At 44.3% G+C, this 22,700-nt stretch overlaps 1 protein-coding gene across 1 annotated transcript in view; it reads right to left on the reverse strand.

Moving 5' to 3' along the window:
• CHRD (chordin) overlaps positions 1-22,700 on the reverse strand; it is a 95,092-nt gene that overhangs the window by 57,659 nt on the left and 14,733 nt on the right. Inside the window, exons 4-13 of the mRNA XM_030216181.1 lie at positions 21,635-21,769; positions 21,242-21,359; positions 17,318-17,414; positions 15,563-15,701; positions 14,239-14,379; positions 13,577-13,659; positions 9,986-10,133; positions 9,683-9,789; positions 8,800-8,916; positions 1,600-1,756 (exon numbers count right to left, since the gene is read on the reverse strand). Of these exons, the coding sequence (XP_030072041.1) occupies positions 1,600-1,756; positions 8,800-8,916; positions 9,683-9,789; positions 9,986-10,133; positions 13,577-13,659; positions 14,239-14,379; positions 15,563-15,701; positions 17,318-17,414; positions 21,242-21,359; positions 21,635-21,769 (1,242 nt within the window). The remainder of the gene's footprint in view (positions 1-1,599; positions 1,757-8,799; positions 8,917-9,682; positions 9,790-9,985; positions 10,134-13,576; positions 13,660-14,238; positions 14,380-15,562; positions 15,702-17,317; positions 17,415-21,241; positions 21,360-21,634; positions 21,770-22,700) is intronic.

Genomic DNA, 22,700 nt, shown 5'->3' on the forward strand with positions numbered 1-22,700 from the left:
GTTTTGTTGATTATTTGGGATTGTAAACCACTCTGGCTTGTATTAGAAGAGTGGGTGCTGGGCTCCCTAAATGAATGGTCTCCAACCCTGAGGGGCTAGAAATGGGCAAGATTTAGAGAAGAGAAAAAAAAAAGATATGAGTGAGAGCAATGTTAGACAAGGGTGGCATGATCATCAGATTTAGGGTAGGAGGGGTTATTTATCTTTGTCAGGGAGTGGATGGTGTAGTGAAGAGCAGTTCAGCCACATTGCAGCAGGTGGCACTAGTCTGCTCAGATTGAGGCTGTCAGAGGGGCGGGGCTCAGGCTAGGAGGGCAGTAAATACCCCGAGTCAGTGAGAGTGAGAGAGAGAGAGGGTCCTGAACAAGAGACTTCCCAGAGTGAGACCTTGAGACCAGAGGTCTCTAGAAGGTAAGTCCTGAAGGCAAGGATCCTTCCGGCCATTGGAGCCGACTCTGTGGGTACTTGAGCACCCCCAATATTGAGAAAATTCCTTGTATGTGTCTAGGAAGGGGTCATTTCCATTGGGCTTAGCACCCCCAATAATTTTGAAAAGTTGGCTTCTATGCTTCCAGCATATCCTGTTGGCTGTAGTACCTAAGAAAGATCTGAGGAAGTGGAGTGGCCTTCACTGGACGTTGTTACCCTAAGTTTGTATGAAGAAGATGTTCCCATAAGGAAGGAGAAATTACTTGGAACCTGAATAAACAGACTCTGAGAAGTGGCTGTTTAACCTATGAGAGCAGTGTCTGGGACAAGCGACCAGGAAAACAGGATGTAGCAGTGGTTCTCAACCAGTGTGTCCCAAAAATCCCTGTAACTGGTCCCTAGTTCTGCTTCCCCACTACCCCCAGTAATAACTGAAAATGATGCTGGTCTGCTGTCCATAGACTCTGGGGGTCTTTTACGAAAGCTTAGCTTGAGTAATCTGCAGCAGGGCCCATAGGAATAAAATGGACCCTACTGCAGATAACTTGAGCTAAGCTTTAGTAAAAGACCCCCTCTGTTTGCTATATAGTTTCTGAGTAGCATATTTGCAGGTTCTGTGTTTCTTCATAGTATCTGGTAGTGGAGGAATTATTTTGTTGCTGTTACTGAGGTGACACTAGAATTTGAATCTATATTTGTTTTGTTGTATTTCAAGTGATAAATCTTAGACTGATTTGATACGGGATATGTAAATTCATACTAAACTAACAATTAAACAAGGAAATATTTAGGCGTGCTTTGTTCAGCTGTGAAGTTTAGTGTTCGGTGTGTCACATTCATGAAAGTTGTCTGTCAGGTGTGTCACAATAGAAGAAAGGTTGAGAACCACTGGTATGTAGTGAAGCGGAGCAGAGTACAAGAACTGAATTTGAGAGACTTTATTGGAGGTGCAGAATCTGTTTATTTCCCCTTTGTACAGAAATAAAGTTTCCTTTTTGACCTTTTCATTACCCACTGTCTGTATTTTAACAGGAGTCCAAGCCTTCCACTCGCTCGCTCACATTACCACATTCTCATTGCTGAAAAACTGCCTACAGATTCACCTTCCCTTGGATTATCTTCTAGAGAGGCATCTCCTTTCAATTCAAATTAACTAGAAGAATCACGTACCTTGATAGCGGGCCAGAAGCCCACTGTAGAGCAAGGGGAGGATCTGACCTCGCAGCTCTTCCTCCTCACAATCCTTGGTGGCCACACTGAGGAAAAGTTCACTTTGGAGTAACATGTGAACATCCCGTGCATTCATCAGCTCCCACGTTCCTGCAGCCTAAACAGCAGAAAACAGGCTTTATTTACTATTTATTTAAAAAAATGTACTGACTATCGCAAATGGTGTTAACAATGAAAACATTGAAAGGTGCAGCGTAAATATTGCAGTGAGCCCTAGAATATTGGGAAAACTGAACAAGTCAGATCACCACAAACCCCTCCTCAAACACTCAGCACTAACAGACCACCAGGCCTCTAGATTACACATAACACCTCTTCAAATACAGGATAACTGACCACAAACTGAGAGTGCTAATGTAGACATAAATCAAATTGAAATCCCAAGAAGTCTGACTCTGCATGTAGTGCAACACCACAGAAGTAGAAAGAGAGACATTTCCTGCTGTAGTGTGCAAAATATAAAGTTAACAGATATAATTCTCAAACCTGACGTGATAGTCCAATCAGTACATTGAAAATAAAATTGTGTCTATCTTTGTTGTCTGGTGATATTTATTTTTCTTATCATGTTGGTCCCATTCTCTGGGTCTGTTTTCTCTGTCTGTCCTCTTAACTTTCCAGGACCTCCTGTACATTTTCTATTTCTTTTCTCTCTGCCTGTCTTTTCCATTTCCTGCCCCAAATGCATCTTTGTAACTGATTTTTCACATTCAACTTTTTCCAATTTTGCCTCCTTCTCACAATCCAGTCTTCAGGCTTCCTATTTTTGCTGCATCTGTTCAGTTTTGTATCTCTTCCCTTTCCCTCCATCCATGTCCATCATCTCCCCTTACTCTCCATTCCTCCCATGTTCAGTATCTCCTTCTCAATTTCCAGCATCTCTCTCTTTTCCTCATTTCATGTCCAGAATCTCCCAGTCTCTTCCCTTCCTCTGTGTCCATAATCTTCTGTCCACCCTGTCCAGTATCTGTTTCTTAATCTCCCTGCCCCCACCGCCACCTCCATCTCTGTCTCTCTGTTCCCTTCCCTCTCATCGCAGTACTGTCCTCACTTGTCTCACCGCAACCTCTGTTTTCATGTCATGCCTTCTAGGTCTGCAGCACAGGGGAACTAGATAGAAGTAGGCTACCTGGTGGTCTAAGGTGGATTGAGGCCTAGGAGGGAGCCCAGAACACTGCACTCTTTGTGCTGGTGGTGGGACATCCTGAAACACCACCCAGCATGGATAAGTGGAGTGGAGGAGTAGTGGTTAGTACAGCGGCCTGAGAACAGAGGAACTAGGTTTGAATCTCACTGCAGCTCCTTGTGATTCTGGGCAAGTCACTTAACCCTCCATTGCCCCAGGTACAAAATAAGCACCTGTATATAACATGTAAACCTGATTGTAACCACAGAAAGGTGGTATATCAAATCCCACCCCTTTCCCTGCTGCAGTCCTGTGGTATGTGGCTGCAGAGGCATGAGCAAAGAGGTACGCCAAGCCCCTTGGAGCACCATAAAACCTTGGAGAGTGCATTTGATATCTAAGTATGTGAAGGAAAAAGATTAAGCAGGAACTCTGTTCCAGTGGCGTAGGAAGGGGGGAGGGGCTGGAGGGGCGGTGCGCCCCGGGTGCACGCCGCTGGGGGGTGTTGGCTCCGCTGGTTCCCTGCTCCCTCTGCCCCGGAACAGGTTACTTCCTGTTCCGGGGCAGAGAGAGCAGGAAACCAGCGGAGCCGACGCAGCTCCCAGCGACGTACACTCGGGGCGGACTGGCCCTCCCACCTGCTCCCTTTCCTACACACGCAACGGGGGGGGGGGGGGGGGGGGGAATGCGCCATGCTGCACCCGGGGTGGGGTGTGCAGCAGCAAACCGCCCCGGGTGGCAGCCGCCCTTGCTATGGCACTGCTCTGTTCCTCCCAGTATGGGCGACATGGTGGCAGAGGGGCCCATCAGCAGCAACAGAAAAAGCCTTAGAGAAGGACAATGATTTCCTGCGCTGGTCTGGAGATCTTAAAGGAAAGTTTGCGGTGATTCACACAGATTGCTGCATGGGCCAGAAAGCTTAAAGAAGAGATTACAGAGATGTTGACGTGCATGAAGGATATGGCGATGAAGGTAGAGGGAAAGGGAATGGGATTTGATATTCCGCCTTTCTGTGGTTACAATCAATGTGGTTTACATGTTATACACAGGTCCTTATTTGTACCTGGGGCAATTGAGGGTTAAGTGAGTTGTCCAGAGTCACAAGGAGCTGCAGTGGGAATTGAGCCCAGTTCCCCAGGATCAAAGTTCACTGAACTAACCACTAGGCTACTCCTCCACTCATTCCACCAATAAGAGCCAACCTCATCAGTGATGTCACAATGGCTTAAAGTCCATTGCACTAACCACTAGGCTACTCCTCCACTCATTCCACCAATAAGAGCCAACCTCATCAGTGATGTCACAATGGCTTGATTGCCCGATACAGTTCCCCAGGATCAAAGTCCACTGCACTAACCACTAGGCTACTCCTCCACTCATTCCACCAATAAGAGCCAACCTCATCAGTGATGTCACAATGGCTTAAAGTCCATTGCACTAACCACTAGGCTACTCCTCCACTCATTCCACCAATAAGAGCCAACCTCATCAGTGATGTCACAATGGCTTGATTGCCCGATACAGTTCCCCAGGATCAAAGTCCACTGCACTAACCACTAGGCTACTCCTCCACTAGCAACATTCCATGTAGAATCTCAAATAGGGAAAGGGAAATGGGACTTGATATACCACCTTTCTGTGGTTTTTGCAACTACATTCATTGTACCTGGGGCAATGGAGGGTTAAGTGACTTGCCAAGAGTCACAAGGAGCTGCAGTGGGAATTGAACCCAGTTCCCCAATTCTCAGGGCACTGCACTAACTATTAGGCTACTCCTAAGGGGAAGAGCTTGATGTGGTGTAAGCAGACATACAGATTGGAGGCTTCTGAGTGGCAGCTACAAGAGAAGATGGAAAAAAACAGGGAACAGAATGCGGCAGAATAATCTTCCGCTGCGTGGTGTTTCAGAGGACTGTAAGTTGATCGCAAAGAAAATCTGTGCGGCGGTGCTCGAGGGACTAGGCCTAGCAGAGGCTTCTGTGGAAATTAAGTTACATTTGGCAAACCGTGCTTTGAGACAGCTGAGAAATAATAAACCCAGGGAGTTGAGTTGGAAAGAGCAGGAGGTCATTTTCTGCTAGACCTGGTGGCAGACACCCTTCCTTCCTTTTGGGCTCACTTTTACTACGATTAGCATCCACACAACTGTTAGAATTGTTGAAGAAGTCTGGGATGCTGTGAAAAAACTGGGACTGCCAAGTCTTGAAAGCACTCGCGCGGAATGGGGTAGCAGATGAGTCCAGTGGAGTCAAATGGCTCAAAGTGATTTAAAAACAGAAGACAGCAGCGTAAAGCTTTGGAGGACAATAAGCCCACGGGATCTCACAAGGGGGCTCCAGATGAAGGTGTCTAATGCTCTTACATTTGTGGTGGATAGGACTGCTACTGGTATATCTATTGTCTGATGTTTGTCCCACCCTCGTAGAAATAGGAAGTTACATCAGAGGAGGGTGGGATACAGTGAGGGAAGGCCTGAAGCAACTTGCTTCTTTCACAGATGCTGGCACTGCACTGCCGATTCAAAGATTTTAAAAATGCAGGTGCTGGGCAGCAGAAACAAGAAGGGGGCTGCCGAGGGAGCTGAGGGTGGGCAGGGGGGATTGGGGGCTGCGGCTGAGGCTCGAACTAGCAGCTAAAATAGGGGCTAGGGCTGAAAAGGGTGGCAATAATGCAGGGCAGGTGGATGAAGGGGACTGGAAATGGGGCTGAAAGGGAGGGTTGGTGGGATAAGCGAGCTAGGACTGAAACTGGGGTCTGAAAAGGGGGCTGGGGCTGGGGCTGTTGTCAACAACAACAAAACTAAAGTACGTAGGAAAAAGGGTTTGAAGGAAACTGTTAAGATAAAAGATAAGTTGTAATTTGTTCAGAGCCAGAGGCTCTATGTTGTACTTGAGATGATGTTTCAATAATATTTATAAGTTAAAAAAAAAAAACTAAAGTACGTAATGGACATGGAAAGCACAACTCTTCCGTTGTATGATTCCCTAATGTGGTTGTGCCACATGAACTTTATCTTACCAGAACATCACTTTGTATTTGTTCTCACCGGCGTCTGCAAATTCCTCTCTGGTACTATGTAAGCCACATTGAGCCTACAAATAGGTGGGAAAATGTGGGCTACAAATGTAACAAATAAAAATAAAAGAAATATACAGATGGAGTAACATCTCATTTAAGAAACGATGGAATATTTCCGGGTCATAACGGGAGCAGATATAAGTCATTGTCAGATATTTGGATTGTGGAATATCCATTATTTTATTTATTTTATTTGTTACATTTGTATCCCACATTTTCCCACCTATTTGTGGGCTCAATGTGGCTTACATAGTACCGTAAAGGTGTTCGCCAATTCCGGTATGAACAAATACAGTAATGTTGTGGTAGAAAAAGGTTTGTGTGTACAGACACATTAGGGAATCGTAGAGAGGAAGAGTTATCCATTATATGACCTTCATAAGGAGAGTATTGCGGCTCCCTATAGATGAAATACTTCAAGACCTGTACATATCCATTTGGTCAACGCCTAATTCAGTTAGACCAACTAAACGAAATTCAGATAATAAATATTGACTGCAGGAAGTTTTAGGACATGGCAAGCAACAATTGTCTCATGTTTCTTTGATAGTCAAATCTGCAGTGAGGAAGAACAAAGCTTCTAAAGACCATATGCCTTATTCTCCAAACAAGGACCTTAAATCTATAGACTTAATGGGTAAAAGAATGTACCAAACTTCCATGCTCGCTGCTCACATTGCAGTGCATAATTATCATTATTTACAATATTTACATACTATTATGGAATCAGTTAGTGGCAGGATTATCAGAAGCTAACAAACCTTCTCTCCAGTTGATTTTAGCACATTTTGAAGATTGTTCTAAGCAGATGATTCGTGCTGCAAATGACAGCTATGATATGGCTGTTAGAGGCTCCACGATACAATATCTAACAGCTGACTCTCAAGGCATCTTTGACTCCTCTCTCTCCTTCTCTGCGCATATCCAGCAGATAGCCAAGACCTGTCGCTTCTTCCTCTTTAACATCAGCAAAATTCGCCCTTTCCTCTCTGAACACACCACCCGAACTCTTGTCCACGCTCTCATTACTTCTCGCCTTGACTACTGCAACTTACTCCTCACCGGCCTCCCACTTAGCCATCTATCCCCCCTTCAATCTGTTCAGAACTCTGCTGCACGTCTTATATTCTGCCAGAACCGATATACTCATATCACCCCTCTCCTCAGGTCACTTCACTGGCTTCCAATCAGATACCGCATTCAATTCAAGCTTCTCCTTCTTACCTACAAATGCACTCAGTCTGCTGCCCCTCACTATCTTTCTACTCTCATCTCCCTTTACGTTCCCGCCCGTAACCTCCGTTCACAGGACAAATCCCTCCTCTCAGTACCCTTCTCCACCACCGCCAACTCCAGGCTCCGCTCATTCTGCCTCGCCTCACCCTATGCTTGGAACCACCTTCGAGCCCTTACACCAAGCCCCCTCCCTGCCCATCTTCAAGTCTTTGCTTAAAGCCCACCTCTTCAATGCTGCATTCGGCACCTAACTCTTACCGTTCAGGAAATCCAGACTGCCCCAATTTGACTGCCCCTATCGGACTGACTGTTCACTTGTCTTTTAGATTGTAAGCTCTTTGAGCAGGGACTGTCCTTCTATGTTAAATTGTACAGTGCTGCGTAACCCTAGTAGCGCTTTAGAAATGTTAAATAGTAGTAGTAGTAGTAGTAAGGCTCAGAGCTTCAGCATTGAAGGAAGATATTTTTGAGAGAGTAGCAGATGCCCCATTATAAATTGCTCTGGCAGCTGCTAATTATGGACCTATAGAGTTCTTTATAAATAATGGAGTAAACTGTTTGTGACCAGTTAACAGGCATTAGCAATAGAAGTGGAAAGTGTGCATGTATATAATAAAGCATATTTTGTTAAATTTGGCTGTTTCTGGAGTATTATGTGGACAGTATTTTTCTTACGGAATGCAATGGGGAAATCAGAACTACAAGTCCCTACATGCAACAGGGTAAATCTAGGACTGGATCAACCATGTCCTGCGAATCTGGATCCAGTTGGCAGCTGTAGTCAGAACAAAGGGAAACTCACAGTACTCAGCTTAAGAAGCAGCAGGAGAAAAGTCAAGAACTGCACCATGGTGGAGGAGGGGGAGTCCCTCCTGTCCAACCAGGGCAACATGGAGATTCCCTCCCCCCAGATCCCCAGCAACAAGGGTGAGGAATGTTGTTTGAAGTTCATGTACTGAAAAATGTTACAGCCCAGTAGAAAGATGAGGACCATGAAAGAAGAGTCTCAGAGGAAGGGAGGGAAGAGGTTTTTCCTTGGAGGAAGTTAATGAGCCCAGCCGTTGAGCAGGGACTCCACGCCCCAGAGAGACGATATGAATTGGCCAGGATTCTCCAGTGTGGAAAGGTTTTGCTTGGGAAGGGGAACCACAGAGTGCTGCAGTCAAGCTTAACAGGAGATTCCACACAGATGTGGAGGAGCTTGAGACATGTTAGAGAAAGTGTTTCTGTAAGGTAATGGAGCTTTGTGTTGATGTTTTGCTTGCTGCAGGATGGATCCACAGGCCTCAGAGCCAGATATGAAAGGATGAAGGTGTGGGGAGAAACTGTATAGCTTTGTTATGTGTTTTGAGTTGTGCTCTAGTGTGAAAGAAACTCAGCACACAGAGCAGTTCAGTAGGTCTTCCTCAGCTGAGGTGAATTAGCTAAACCCTAGCTTGAATCCTACCTAAGGAAGAAAAAGGGAACTTTATAAGGAAGATATGATTCCAATAACCCAGTTTCAAAAATGGCCTGTCTGTTCAAGTTGTATAGAAAGCTGTAAGCATAAGCTGAGACTAGAAAGCCTGCCTAAGTGGCATGTGAAGCAGTAAACCTGTAAGGTCTAAGTTGCACCATGAAACCCAGTTTAGAAATGTCATGCTTGTTTGTCGTATAAAGTAAAGCAGTCAGAAGAATGTCAGAGAGATGCTCTTCCTTACCTGTCCATTCCTGTAGTCCTGACTTAAGTCGTACAGAACATTCCGTTTGTTTTTCCTTCGAGGTTTAGTCTCCAGTGTGATCCTAATCACCTCACTTGTAGTTCCTGCCACTTGTACCTGCACAATGAAGAGGTCAAGAAAACAGGTTAGAAGAGGAGAGACAGCAGAACAGTATCTACCTCATGAAGAGAGTGCGCATGGCAGGAGGAAAGATTGAGATAGGTAGCAATGAGGAAGGGGTTATTATTGACATTTAGATACCCGAGAATGGTTGGGGGAAGGGGCTACTGTCTGAGGTGTGAAATCCAGGGAGGAGATTACTGCCCATGGTGTATAGTTTTGACAGTGTGATACTACTTGGGTTTAGCTGGAGAAAGAGTTAGTGTTGGTGTGGAGGTCTGATATAGTTGAGGATTCAGAGTTCGTATTGGTTTGATATTTGGGTATACATGGAGGAATGGCTTAGTGTTGAAAGTGAGCTTGGGTTTAGCTGGAGAAAGAGTTAGTGTTGGTGTGGAGGTCTGATATAGTTGAGGATTCAGAGTTCATATTGGTTTGATATTTGGGTATACATGGAGGAATGGCTTAGTGTTGAAAGTGAGCTTGGGTTTAGCTGGAGAAAGAGTTAGTGTTGGTGTGGAGGTCTGATATAGTTGAGGATTCAGAGTTCGTATTGGTTTGATATTTGGGTATACATGGAGGAATGGCTTAGTGTTGAAAGTGAGCTTGGGTTTAGCTGGAGAAAGAGTTAGTGTTGGTGTGGAGGTCTGATATAGTTGAGGATTCAGAGTTCGTATTGGTTTGATATTTGGGTATACATGGAGGAATGGCTTAGTGTTGAAAGTGAGCTATCACTATATTCAGGGTTTCATTTCATCTGTACCTGATACTCCAGTGTCCCGTTGTTCTGCAGCATGAATTTGGCAGAGCCTACAGCTCCAGTTTTGGTTGGAATCAGGGAATCTCCGCCGGACAGTACACTCTGGATGGCTGTAAATAGAAGAGGGAAAGAGTGAGTGACTACTGACCCACGTTTGCAGTCTTCTCTTCTTTCAATCACCCTTCCATTCTAGCCCACAGCTTCTCCATCTCCTTATCCTTTGATTTTGCTTTCCATCTTGGCCTATTTTGCAGTGTTTCCCTTTTTCTGTCCTAATAGGTTTTGTAGGTGAATCTCATCACTTACTGTCACATGACTTCTTTACTGTGATGTATCCAGAGATCCGAAGGTTCTGTCTACCTTCTACTTCCACACTGATTCTCAGCTGCCCTTGTGCAAGCCAGAACATTTCCAGACTGGACAAATTGGTCAGAACTTCAGCAAAGTCTGAGTCCTGAAGAAAGAGCAGAATAAAGGTGGAGGTGTTGAATGCCAGACACGTTCTGCAGGAATCACAATGAAATTATTTGCAAATAGGAACATATAATTTTATTTATCTGAATATTTCTAAAATGTATATCCGTCATCATCATTATATGGCATGACACCAGATTATACACAGACTCACAGAAACAGAAGCCTGCGTGGCCGCGTTGCTGATCTGCAAGGGCAGGCTTCTACATGGAATGTTGCTAGTGGAGGAGTAGCCTAGTGGTTAGTGCAGCAGACTCTGATTCCAGGTAACTGGGTTCGATTCCCACTGCAGCTCCTTGTGACTCTGGGCAAGTCACTTAACCCTCCATTGCCCCAAGTACAAATAAGTGCCTGAATATAGTATATAAACCACTTTGATTTAACCAGAGAAAGGCAGTAGATCAAGTCCTATCCCCTAAATTGTCTCATTCACGGGTATCTTCTTGTAGAGTCTCCCAGGGCTTACCACTTTCACCCACTTTGTTTAATATATGAGTTAAGTTCATTAAATTTAGGTTCAGGTGAGGTTTTATATTTTCAGTTTAGTTCCTATGCTCCACAGTCTACTTTTAATAAATTGTTCATTGTATAAACAAAAGGTTGGGCTCATTCATGTTGATTAAGATTAGATACCAATAAGACCAAAGTATTATGGTTTGGTTTGCATTTTGAATTTTTGCCAGAAAGGATACTGTTAGGAGAGGTTGGTTTTTTGACTGTTGATCGAACTTCCAAGGTTTTAGGTGTTATTTTGGATTCCTCACTTACACTGGAAACTCAGGTGAATCATCTGTATAAAAAAACTTTAAGATTACACCAACTTAGGTCTATTTGGCCACTGTTTATGATAGAACATTGTTCTATATTGGTTCAGAGTCTGATAGTGTCTCAATTAGATTATTGTAATTCTATTTATGTTGGGATCTCAGTTAAATTGCAGAGGAAGATACAACTCCTTCAGAATACAGCAGCCAGAATGATCTATAAATCATCAAGATTTGAGCATGTAAATCCTTTACTTAGGTCCCTTCACTAGTTGCCTGTTGCAGCTTGGTTTACATTTAAGATCTCTTATTTTGTTTATAAGATCTATTTTGGTGTTACTCCAGTTTGCTATTACTTTATTGCTCGCTCTGTTAACCAATTTTTCTTCTCACTTGAATAATGAATATTTGCTGTCTGCCCCATCTTTTAGGGGTGTTCATTATTAAAAAAAAGGTTTTGAACATTCCTTTCTATATCAGGTAGTACAAATTTGGAATATTTTACCTTTTAATTGTTAAACATCAATCTTCTACTTGTTGTTTGGTAAATAGCTTGAAAACATTTCTTTTTTAGAAGTATCTGGAACAGGCTGTTGAGTTTTATAGAATGATGTCTTAATTTACATTGTTTATTTCTATTTTTGTTGTAAAGTTTTTATTTTATGTTTATTGTCAATCATTGTCAAACCAATTTGAATTGGGATAGAGTGAGTTATAAATACTGGGGTTATGATTATGAAAACTGAACAGTATGGTGGTGAAGAACATTTGTGCATGAAAGAAAAAAAACGGGACTTGTATGTGATGACCTTAAAGTGGCCAAACAGGTAGAAAAGGTGACGGCAAAAGCTAGAAGGATGCTTTGGTGCATAGGGAGAGGAATGTCTAGTAGGAGAAAGGAGGTGATGATGTCTCTGTTTAAGACTCTGCTGAGACCTCATTTAGAGTACTGTGTACAATTCTGGAGATGCCCCTTCAAAAAGATATAAACAGGATGGGGTCGGACCAGAGGGCGGCTACTAAAATAGTCAATGGTCTCCGTCAAAAGCATACAGTAAAAAGCTAAAGGCAGTCCCCTGTATGGAAGTACCATCATAAATGTCTTATGAGGGTTGCCACGTGTGACAGTTTCTTGGAAGACTATTAATAAGGTACTTTGCCATTAACTTCCCCAGTGATCTTTACCACCTGACTATGGCTTGGTAGTTATATACTGTCTGAAAACATACATGTATGGATGGCTGGGCTGGTCAGAGTGCGCTACTTGAAAGAAATCCCCATGTAGAATTCAAACTCAGGTCAGGGGTGCAGTAGGCATCACAAGGCCTCATACAATATGTATACTTTGGAAGAAAAGTGAGAGAGGGAATATATGGTAGAGACATTTAAATACCTCCTGGTATAAACGGAGAGGAAGCAAGTCTCTTTCATGGACTATCATCTTCCCTGGAATCTTTCAAGGCTGACTTGAAGACTTTCCGATTTGTGGACGCCTATAGCTAATCTTTGCCCATCTTTGCTCCTTGAGAGCGGTTGTGCCCTGACAGTCACTTACCCCTTCTCTCTGTGCTTTCCTCTACTGCGTTGCTGTTTATATTATATTTCATCCCCTCTTTTCCCCAATCTCTGCTACTGTTTACCTTTTTCCTTCTATCCTTCCCCCCCCCCCCTCTTTAATTGTAAGCTGCTCAGATGTTCCTTGATGGGTGGGATATAAGCCTTTAATAAACTTGGAAGATGAAAGGCAAAAGAGTGGTGGATATGTAAACCAACCTCCCAGCAGAAATGATGGAGACAAGGATAATATTTGAACTGAAGAAAGCATGGGACAAGCATAGAGGATCTGTAAAGGGGAAGAAGGATTTGTAGAGCTTAGTAGTTGGTGTGTGGGTTGGCAGACTGGAAAGGCTGTAGGGTGTTTATCTGCCTCATTTTCAATGTTTCTATGTGTTTCCTCCCTAAACCCCTCAGAAATGCAGATTCAATTCTGTACTTTGTTGCATTGTGCAAACACTTTATCCACATGGAGGGTAATTCTGTAAAAGGGGCACTTTATTCGATCAAGAAGAGTATGTGCCTACCAGTCTTTCTAGGAAATTAGCACAAGTAACAGAAAATACCATGTAAATTGCCAACGCCTAGATGTTAGCCAGAATTTACACGACTTACAATCTTTGGAATGGACTTCTGAACACCCAAGCTCTGCCCATGTGTTGTAGACACTGTAAACCACTTAGATATTAGTTTAATAGGTGATATATTAAATAAAATTGAAATGTGAAATGCAAACGCCCACCAGCAAAGTACGCACCATCAAAAGATGGCAGATATTTTTCCACTTGTGCGTAAATGACCCAGTGTACAAACCGGGTACATCCTAACAGAATTAGCCATCATAGGATGCAGCTTTCAGACCGCTCTTCGACATGGCTAAAACACTTTGAGGCATATTTTCAAAGCACTTAACCTTCCAAAGTTCCACAGAAACCTATGGAACTTGGAAATATGACTCTTTATACTCATGGAAATTGTAATTAAAGTCACTCTCCCCATATTTATGTAGCATTTTAGACTTCTCACACACTCCATCTTTTCCCCTTCCCTGTATTCCCAGCAGACTCTGTATCCTCTCTGCCCTGGAGTTTTCCATCATACTCACCTCTGCTGTCACACTGGCTCGAATCTCCCGCAGGAGCTGCTTCTGGTGCAGAATCTGTATCCGTAATGGTACTGATGAATAGCCTGTAATGTGAAGCAAAAAGTCACCTTCAGAAGTCAGAGCCCATGTGAGCGATATCGAGCACACACAGAACATGACTAGAACCCTCATATGCACCATGTGAACGACATCATGCACACACAGAACAGCATGAGAACCCTCATATGCAGCATGTGAATGACATCGTGCACACACAGAGCAGCATGAGAACCCTCGTATGCACCACGTGAATAATATTGTGCACACAGAGAACAGCATTAGAACCCTCGTACATACCACTTGAATGACATCGTGCACACAGAGAATAGCATGAGAACCCTCGTACGCACCATGTGAATGACATCGTGCACACACAGAACAGCATGAGAACCCTCGTGTGCACACACAGAACAGCATTAGAACCCTTGTACTCACCAGGTGAGCGACATCATGCACACAGAGAGCAGCATTATAAACCTCACAGTCTTAGTACGCACACACAAGGTGGGCTTATAACACTTATTCCCCCATGACAGGAGCATTGTGCACACTGAGCAGGTTTATTTATAACACTCAACCCGGAAATATGCAACTTGGTGCACTGAGCCCTTCTCTGCACTTACTTTTACCAGCTCGGTCCAGGAGTCCCTTGGACATTAGGACAAAGTGCAGGCTGTCTTCCACATCACTCAGAGCTAGCATGGCAATCCCTCCTGTACCTAAGTATCCAGTATCCACAGGTTTCAGGAGAGCACTGAATGTTTCTGTAAGCAAAGAGAAACCTCATGTCATGAAATTCAACACTCGAGCTGCTTGAGAAATATCCCATACCTCATCTACTTTCTTTTACAGTGACCCCAAATTGGCTCACAAATGTTGTAGACCCCTGTTCAAGGATTTCCACTCTGACCTGTACCTAACTCTTGCAAGCTGTGTCTTCCTCCTGTTAGTCCAGAATCTAGCATTTTCCCCAGGGAACATAAAGCCCCAAGCAAAGGTTTCCATTTGGCTGCCTCTCCCTTTCCCCTGGCAATTAACTTCCCTGGTTGGTTGGTTGCTTGGTTCTTATGGCTGGGCTGCTACTGGTCAGCTTGGAGGCCACACAGGGATGACCAGGGAGCAAGATGAGTGTACAGACCTGCAGGGCTACAAGAAGGTATTTTTCTATCCATGGTCTGTGTTGACTTTAAACCGAGAATTGACTGGGATTGGAGAATTCAATCTTGGTGAGGTGAAAAAGAAAGAGGTTTTACAATTGCTCCCAAGGGAAAGAGAAGTTGAGAAAAAGAGGCTTAGTGAGCCCTGGACACTGGGATTCTGGGGAGCTGTGGGAGGCAGCCAGGCAATATGATCTCAGGTGCTTCACAGGAAGGCAAGAGAGCCTCATCCTTCGCACTGGAGAGAGAGGGGGGGGGGGGGTCTCACCAAGTGTGGTGTTTGGTGTGAGCCTGTGGAAAAGAAGTCCTGTGTAGCAAGGCTGAAATCTCATTTCAGTGAGTGTTCAAGAAGCTGCAACTTGGATAAGTTATGGACTGTGTGTAATTTGTCTATTCTACTTTAGGAAATCATTGAAGATGTGACTGTGAGCTTTCCATTCTCATCTTTATTCTAGAGTATCCTCTTTAAAATGCCATTATCAGTAAACAAACATATGTGTTACTGGACTGCAATGGAGTGAACCTGCTGGTCCCATTCCCTGAACCTGTTTCCAGGCATTGCAGAGGGTCAGTTTTTAAGGTGAGCCTCTACTGGTATCTCCAGAGCAAGAGTTCTACTATAGGTAGGTCCCCTGCTGCCCATCCCAACAACCCGACTTCATCTGTAGCAGCAGAATATAATGTGGATATCAGCAATTCATGGACATACCAGTGCTTTTCCTGATTGTGAGCCGGTGTGTCATGCACAACTGACATCTTCAGTGGATAGAACAGGAGGTGACATACTTACCAGCAAAGAGTGCACGGTGTTTGATAATCTTGCCATGAAGCTCACCCTCGGCTCGGCCCGTCATCAATGACACAAAGATCTGAGCTGTTCTCAGGAGCTGTAGGGTGGATCGCTGCAGATTTCTCCACATGCCACAGATCTAAGGATGGAGGTCAGAGAGGAGGCAGAGGTAAAGATGAAGACCATCAGATAGGAATGAGACAGATTGTATCCTGCACCTCACTCTCTCTCTACTATCTCCATAGGGCCAGAGAAACCCAAGTTAAACATCTGAGGATCAGACGTCTGTTGTACACTAAATGTTCTGGAACATAAGTGTGGTGGTACTCGGACAGAGCAAAGGTCCATCAAGCCCAGTATCTTGTTTCCCACAGTGGCCAGTCCAGGTCACAAGTACCTGGCACGATTCCAGAACAGTAAAACAGATTTTATGCTGCTTATCCTAGAAATAAGCAGTGGATTTTCCCCAGGTCCATCCTAATAATTTAATTTAAGAACAGCATTTGTATCCCGCTTGACCACCAAGTTCTAAGTGGGTAACAAAAAATTTCATATTAGCGAAGCTGCAGATATCAGACTGATATAGATCCCCAGACAGAAACTGTAGGGCGGCAAAATCCCACACAAGAATCTGATGCTCAGAACACAGCCAACTTTCAGCAATCACTCAATGAAGAACCAAAAATTACACACGGAAAGCCTAAACATCCACAGCTTCTGTGAGCAGAAATACAAATAAAAATATTTTCTCCTGTAGGAGCAAAATAGAAAATCCTACGAAATACACATTCCCAAAACTAATATTTTTCCAGTTACCAAAAAGGTTTTAAAAAACCAAGTCTTTCACTATTTTTTTTTTCATTTTATTTTTTTTATCTCTGTTGTGTAAGCAGTAAATGTTCTAATTGAGATGATCCTAGTGCTCTGATTCTACTCTACTTTAGTTTTCTACAAAATCCTATACCAAATTTGCATTTTTCTATTTCTTCTCTATCTTCTCCCACCGTTTCTTACATCTGTCTCTGACAGTGTTTGTTTGATTGTTCCCTTTCATTTTTTATCCATTTTTCTCTTCTTTATCTCTCTCTCTCTCCCCACATTGGCAAGAAAGGAGGGGGATTCCTATTGGCAACAGGGGAGGGCAGTTCTCATCCCTTTCCACACTTCCTACATCATCAACAGGGAAGTTTCACATATTCCCCACACCAGCTAGGGAAAAGGGGGCTCCCATCCCCACACATGCTTCTCACACATTCCCCACATCAGTTAAAGGGAAGGGAATTGCTACCCCCAAATATGCTTCCAACATCAGATAGAGAGAAGGGAGTTCCCACCCACACCCCCACACTCACCACATCAGCAAGAGGGAAGGAGGTTCCCACCCCCACAGACACTCCCCATTTCCGCTAGAGGGAAGGGGATTCCCAACCCTCCACATACTCCCCACATCATCAAGACAGGAGGGGTGTTCACAATTCTTCATAAACTCCCCACATTAGTGACAGGGGAGAAGAATGCCCCTTTTCATGGTACCAGTCATGTGTTTCATGTTTTATCAAATAGTTGCCACCTGCTCCACTTCTTTCTAGATGACGGTCTGTTTTACAAGGAAAAATGTTTACAAACCTTTTCTCAGCTCACTCTCTAGTGCATGAATGTGTCTCCCCTTCATTCTCACAAGGACATAAGTCCCTCAAGTACTGGAGGCAGAGTCTCACACTCATTTACACACATATGTACACTTGCAACACTTACCATGTTGTCCTGCGGGGACAACATCCTCTGTACAGGGTGTTCAAACAAAACACTGCCATCAGAGTCACTGAATCGAACACGGATGGGTTGGCCAAGCCTATGGAAGAGAGAGAGAGGCAGCATAGCTCAGGAGACGCGTCTCTCAATGAAACAAGTAATTACAGATGAGCTGTCTAAAAGTGTATTACCCATAAGAGGAGCCAGCAATCAACCTAGCTAAAGAGATCTGACTGCTTGCCTCTGGAAAAGAGAAATGAGGACCCACCTCTGCCACAGAAATAGCAGTTATATTGAACAATAACCAGCAGTATTCAGCGCTGACCAGCTAAGTTTAGCAGGCAAATCAGACCATATAAGTACATAAGTATTGCCATACTGGGAAAGACCAAAGATCCATCGAGCCCAGCATCCTGTTTCCAACAGTGGCCAATCCAGGTTACAAATACCTGGCAAGATCCCAAAAATGTACAAAACATTTTATACTGCTTATCCCAAAAATAGTAGATTTTCCCCAAGTCCATTCAATAACAGTCTATGGACTTTTCCTTTAGGAAGCCGTCTAAACCTTTTTAAAACTCCGTTAAGTTAACCGCCTTTACCACATTCTCTGTCAACGAATTCCAGAGTTTAATTACACATTGAGTGAAGAAACATTTTCTTAGATTTGCTTTAAATTTACTACATTGTAGCTTCATTGCATGCCCCCTAGTCCTAGTATTTTTGGAAAGCGTAAACAAACGCTTCACACCTACATGTGGGTACAGTGGGTTTCTGGTGGGTTTTGAAGGGCTCACATTTACCACCACAAGTGTAACAGGTGGGGGGGGGGGGGCCTGGGTCTGCCTGCCTGAAGTGCACTGCACCTACTAAAACTGCTCCAGGGACCTGCATACTACTGTCATGGAGCTGGGTATGACATTTGAGGCTGGCATACAGGCTGTCAATAAATTACATTTTTTTTTAGGGTGAGAGGGGGTTGGTGACCACTGGGGGAGCAAAGGCAGGTCATCCCCGATTCCATCCGATGGTCATCTGGTCAGTTTGGGCACCTTTTTGAGGCTTGGTCGTGAAAAAAAATGGACCAAGTAAAGTTGACCAAATGCTCGTCAGGGATGCCCTTCTTTTTTCCATTATTGGCCGAGGACGCCCATCTCTTAAGCACGCCTCAGTCCCGCCTTTGCTATGCCTCTGACACGCCCCCGTGAACTTTGGTTGTCCCCACGACAGACTGCAATTGAAGACACCCAAAATCGGCTTTTGATTATGCCGATTTGGGTGACCCTGAGAGAAGGACACCCATCTCCTGATTTGTGTCGGAAGATGGGCGCCCTTCTCTTTTGAAAATGCCCCTGAACGTATACTTACTTCAAAGCTAATATCAAATCCAATCATATTATGATCACTGTTATCAAGCAGCCCCAGCACCATTACCTCCCGCACCAGATCATTCACTCCACTAAGGACTAGGTCTAGAACTTTTCCTTCTCTCGTTGGCTCCTGTACCAGCTGCTCCATAAAGCTGCCCTTGATTTCATCAAGGAATTTTACCTCCCTAGCAACCCCCATGTTACATTTACCCAGTCAATATCGGGGTAATTGAAATCACCCATTATTATCGTGTTGCCCAGTTTGTTTGCATCCCTAATTTCCTTTAACATTTCTGCATCCATCTGTTCATCCTGGCCAGGCGGACGGTAGTACACGCCTATCACTATCCTTTTCCCCTTTACACATGGAATTTCAATCCATAGTGATTCCAAGAAGTGTTTTGTTTCCTGCAGAATTTTCAATCTATTTGATTCAAGGTTCTCCTTAATATACAATGCTACCCCTCCACCAATTTGATCCACCCTATCACTACAATATAATTTGTACCCCAGTATTACAGTGTCCCACTGGTTATCCTTCTTCCACCAGGTCTCAGAGATGCCTATTATATCTAATTTTTCATTTAGTGCAATATATTCTAACTCTCCCATCTTATTTCTTAGGCTCCTGGCATTCACATGTAGACATTTCAAAGTATGTTTGTTGTTCCTATTTACATGATGCTTAGTACTTGACAGTATTAATTTGCAATCTTGTGTCTGATTTTTATTTATGGACTCCTGATCTACAACAGTCTCTTTTGCAACCTCACTATCAGGATACCCTATTTTTCTTGTTTTGGTGATATCTTTGAAAGATACCTTATCCCGAACCTTATGCTTTTGAGCGACTGTCGGCCTTCCCCCCGTTTCTAGTTTAAAAGCTGCTCCATCTCCTTTTTAAATGCCGATCAGCCTGGTCCCAGGCTTTCGGAATAGGCTCCCCCTTCCCTAGAATGTTGCCCAGATCCTAACAAATCTAAAACCCTCCTCCCTGCGCCATCGTCTCATCCACGCATTGAGACTCCAGAGCTCTGCCTGTCTCTTGGGCCCTGAGCGTGGAACGGGTAGCATTTCAGAAAATGCTACCCTAGAGGATCTGAATTTGAGCTTTCTACCTAAGAGCCTAAATTTGGCTTCCAGAACCTCTCTCCCACATTTTCCTATGTCATTGGTACCCACATGTACCAAGACAGCCGACTCCTCCCCAGCACTATCTAAAATCCTATCTAGGTGACGCGTGAGGTCCGCCACCTTTGCACCAGGCAGGCAAGTCACCAGGCGATCCTCATGTCCACCAGCCACCCAGCTATCTATATGCCTAATGATCGAATCACCAACTACAACAGCTGTCCTAACCTTTCCCTCCCAGACAGCACTTGGAGACATATCCGCAGTGCAAGAGGATAGTACATCCCCTGGTGGGCAGGTCCTGACTACAGGAGTACTTCCTACTTCACCAGGGTGATGCTCTCCTTCTAGGAGCACAGGGGCTACCAGACTGGAGGTGGGACTTCTCTACAACATCCCTGTAGGTCTCCTCTATGTAACTCTCTGTCTCCCTCAGCTCCACCAAGTCTGCTACTCTAGCCTCAAGAGAACAGTCCTATCTTTGCCTCGTATTAAGTCAACTAGCCAGCACTAAATATTTACTTAGCCAGTTATGTTAGCGCTTGCCAAAAACAAAACCCAGATATTCAATGCTGGTCACTGGAAATCCCCAGCATTGATTATCCAGGGTCTGTGTTGACCATGGCATTTATGCGGTTGCTTCCTGCTTGCCAGTATTTATCTGCAGTTATTTCCTGTGGGGTTGATATTCAAAGTAATTGAACCAGTCAGAAGAGGCTCCTGATTAGATAAATCACATTGGGGGGGGGGGGGGGGGGCAGGAGACAATACGTAGCGGCATTTAATCGAACAATGCCGCTGGTTATAGACTCTCACTGCCGCTGCACTCTCTGGTTATTGCTGGGGTGGTCCAGGGCGGAGTCAGGGAGGAGCCTGGACTTATATGGGCACTGGCATTATTTAACGTTGGCGCCCTCACAGCTAACCGGGCAAGTAGAACCAACCAAAAGGCAGCCCTGACTTTGCCCATTAGCCTTGCAGGGACAGCTTGGCATATCCATCTCTAAATTAGCTGGTGGCAATCAATGCGTAAAGAACGCTGAATGCTGCCGTGTACTCATCGGTAGGTTTGTGCTTCCCTGAGTTCAGAGAATGTGGACTGGGTTTTCCAGAAGCAAGGAAAGAATTAGAAATGGGACTAGTGAGCCTCTGTTATGTGGAGAAACTCATAATATGTACAGAGTTTATTGATTATAAATGTTAGAGTCTTCTGCATCAAACTGACGTGTAGTATCACCATCAAGTATCCAGGTACATTGTTTAATTTTAGAACAATCGCTCTATTTTCTGATTAGAAAATAGATAGAGGCTCCAAGTAATGTGGGGAGGTCTGGGGTAAGAGGCCTGAAGTGTAGGGCAGAGCAGCACATGCTGGGGTAGTGTGGGAAGTAAAGAAATGAGCGGGGGAGGGGAAATCATTGCTTACCGCTCATAGTTGATGGAGAAGGTTAGGCTGGAGCGCAGCAGAGTAAAACGTGCTTTGGCAACTCCACTGGAAGCTGGTGACCAGGACCGCGGGGAACTGGTGAGAAGGGCCACAAATTCTGGAGAAAGAAAAAGAGAGAGAGAGAGAGAGAGTGATGAGTTTAAGTGAGAGCAGACATTCAGTGCCTGTATCCTGAGCAGGGAAAAGTAAAGGCAGTGATATTCTGAGATTAGTAACCAATACGTGGACAGATTCTGGCATCAGGATTACAGGAGATGCCACAGAGGGAGGAATTCATAGCAGACAGTCATTGTACAACCGTGCAGGACTCAACTTCCTGTACGCAGGCTGCTGCTATGAAATCTCTCCTTTTTACAAAGACAAAAACTGTACCACTGCGACTGTCATCCTGTGACACTTCATCAGAGCTCAGGTATGTCTGGTCATTGTGTAGTTCGTCCTCCTTCTCCAGATGTTCAGAGTCATCAGAGAGGAACCTGGATCTCTTCTGAGAGACCGTGGAAGCAACTGTCAGGGTAAAAGAGAGAGAACCTCAATCAGCTTCACATCCACAGCCCTCTACGGGTCTCCCCTAGCCGAGTTTATATCACCAGGGAAAGTGCTTTTCTTACCTTTCACCTGGACTAGTAACGAGGGAGGGAGGGGGCTGTAAAAAAGTTTGGCAAGGAAGACGTACATGGAGAGAGGGGAAAGGAAAAGGGGAAATAGAGCACATGGGATAGAAGGGGATGGAGAGGAGAGGGGGACATGCTGCTCAGGGATATTTGCTTTTTTGGAAATGTGCATCTTTTTCAAATGTTTGTTCAGCAGAGTATAGAAGAAAATGCATTTATGGTACTTTTACCAGTATTTATAGAATCTGGCTTTCTTTGGGGATTTCAAGGTGACTGTGTGTGTGTGGGGGGGGGGGGGGGAGGTTTCAAGGTGACTGTGTGGTGAGGTGCGATGTGGTGGGGCAGGGTGGAAATGGAGGAGATTTCTTGTGGTGGGGATGTGTTAGATTCCCACAGGGACGGGCAGGGATGTGTTAAATTCCCCCAGGGATGGGTTAGATTTCTGTCCCCATGCAACTCTCTATTTCCCAGTGGATCCAACACTGTTACCTCTTGTACTATGCCCCACATTCCACTAAGGATTAGATCTAAAATAGCTCCCCTTCTTGTCAGTTCCTGGACCAATTGCTCTAAGAAGCAGTCATTTATTACATCTAGGGATTTACCTCCTTAGCACTTCCTGATGTGGCATTTAACCTCTAGAAGGCACAGCAGAGCCTAGTTCAGTCTTCATTAAAAACAAAAAAGAAGAAGCAAGCTTTATTAACTAGTTTCCATAGTGTACAACTCTTTTTCCCATAGCTTTAAAATGAAACTTTCTTCTAGAGGCAGAAATTTAACTGTAACAGCCAAAAGCATTAAAAAGGAAATAGCAGAGCATAAAC

This window comes from Microcaecilia unicolor, chromosome 10 (genome assembly GCF_901765095.1).
Source record: "Microcaecilia unicolor chromosome 10, aMicUni1.1, whole genome shotgun sequence".
Taxonomy (NCBI): Eukaryota; Metazoa; Chordata; class Amphibia; order Gymnophiona; family Siphonopidae; genus Microcaecilia; species Microcaecilia unicolor.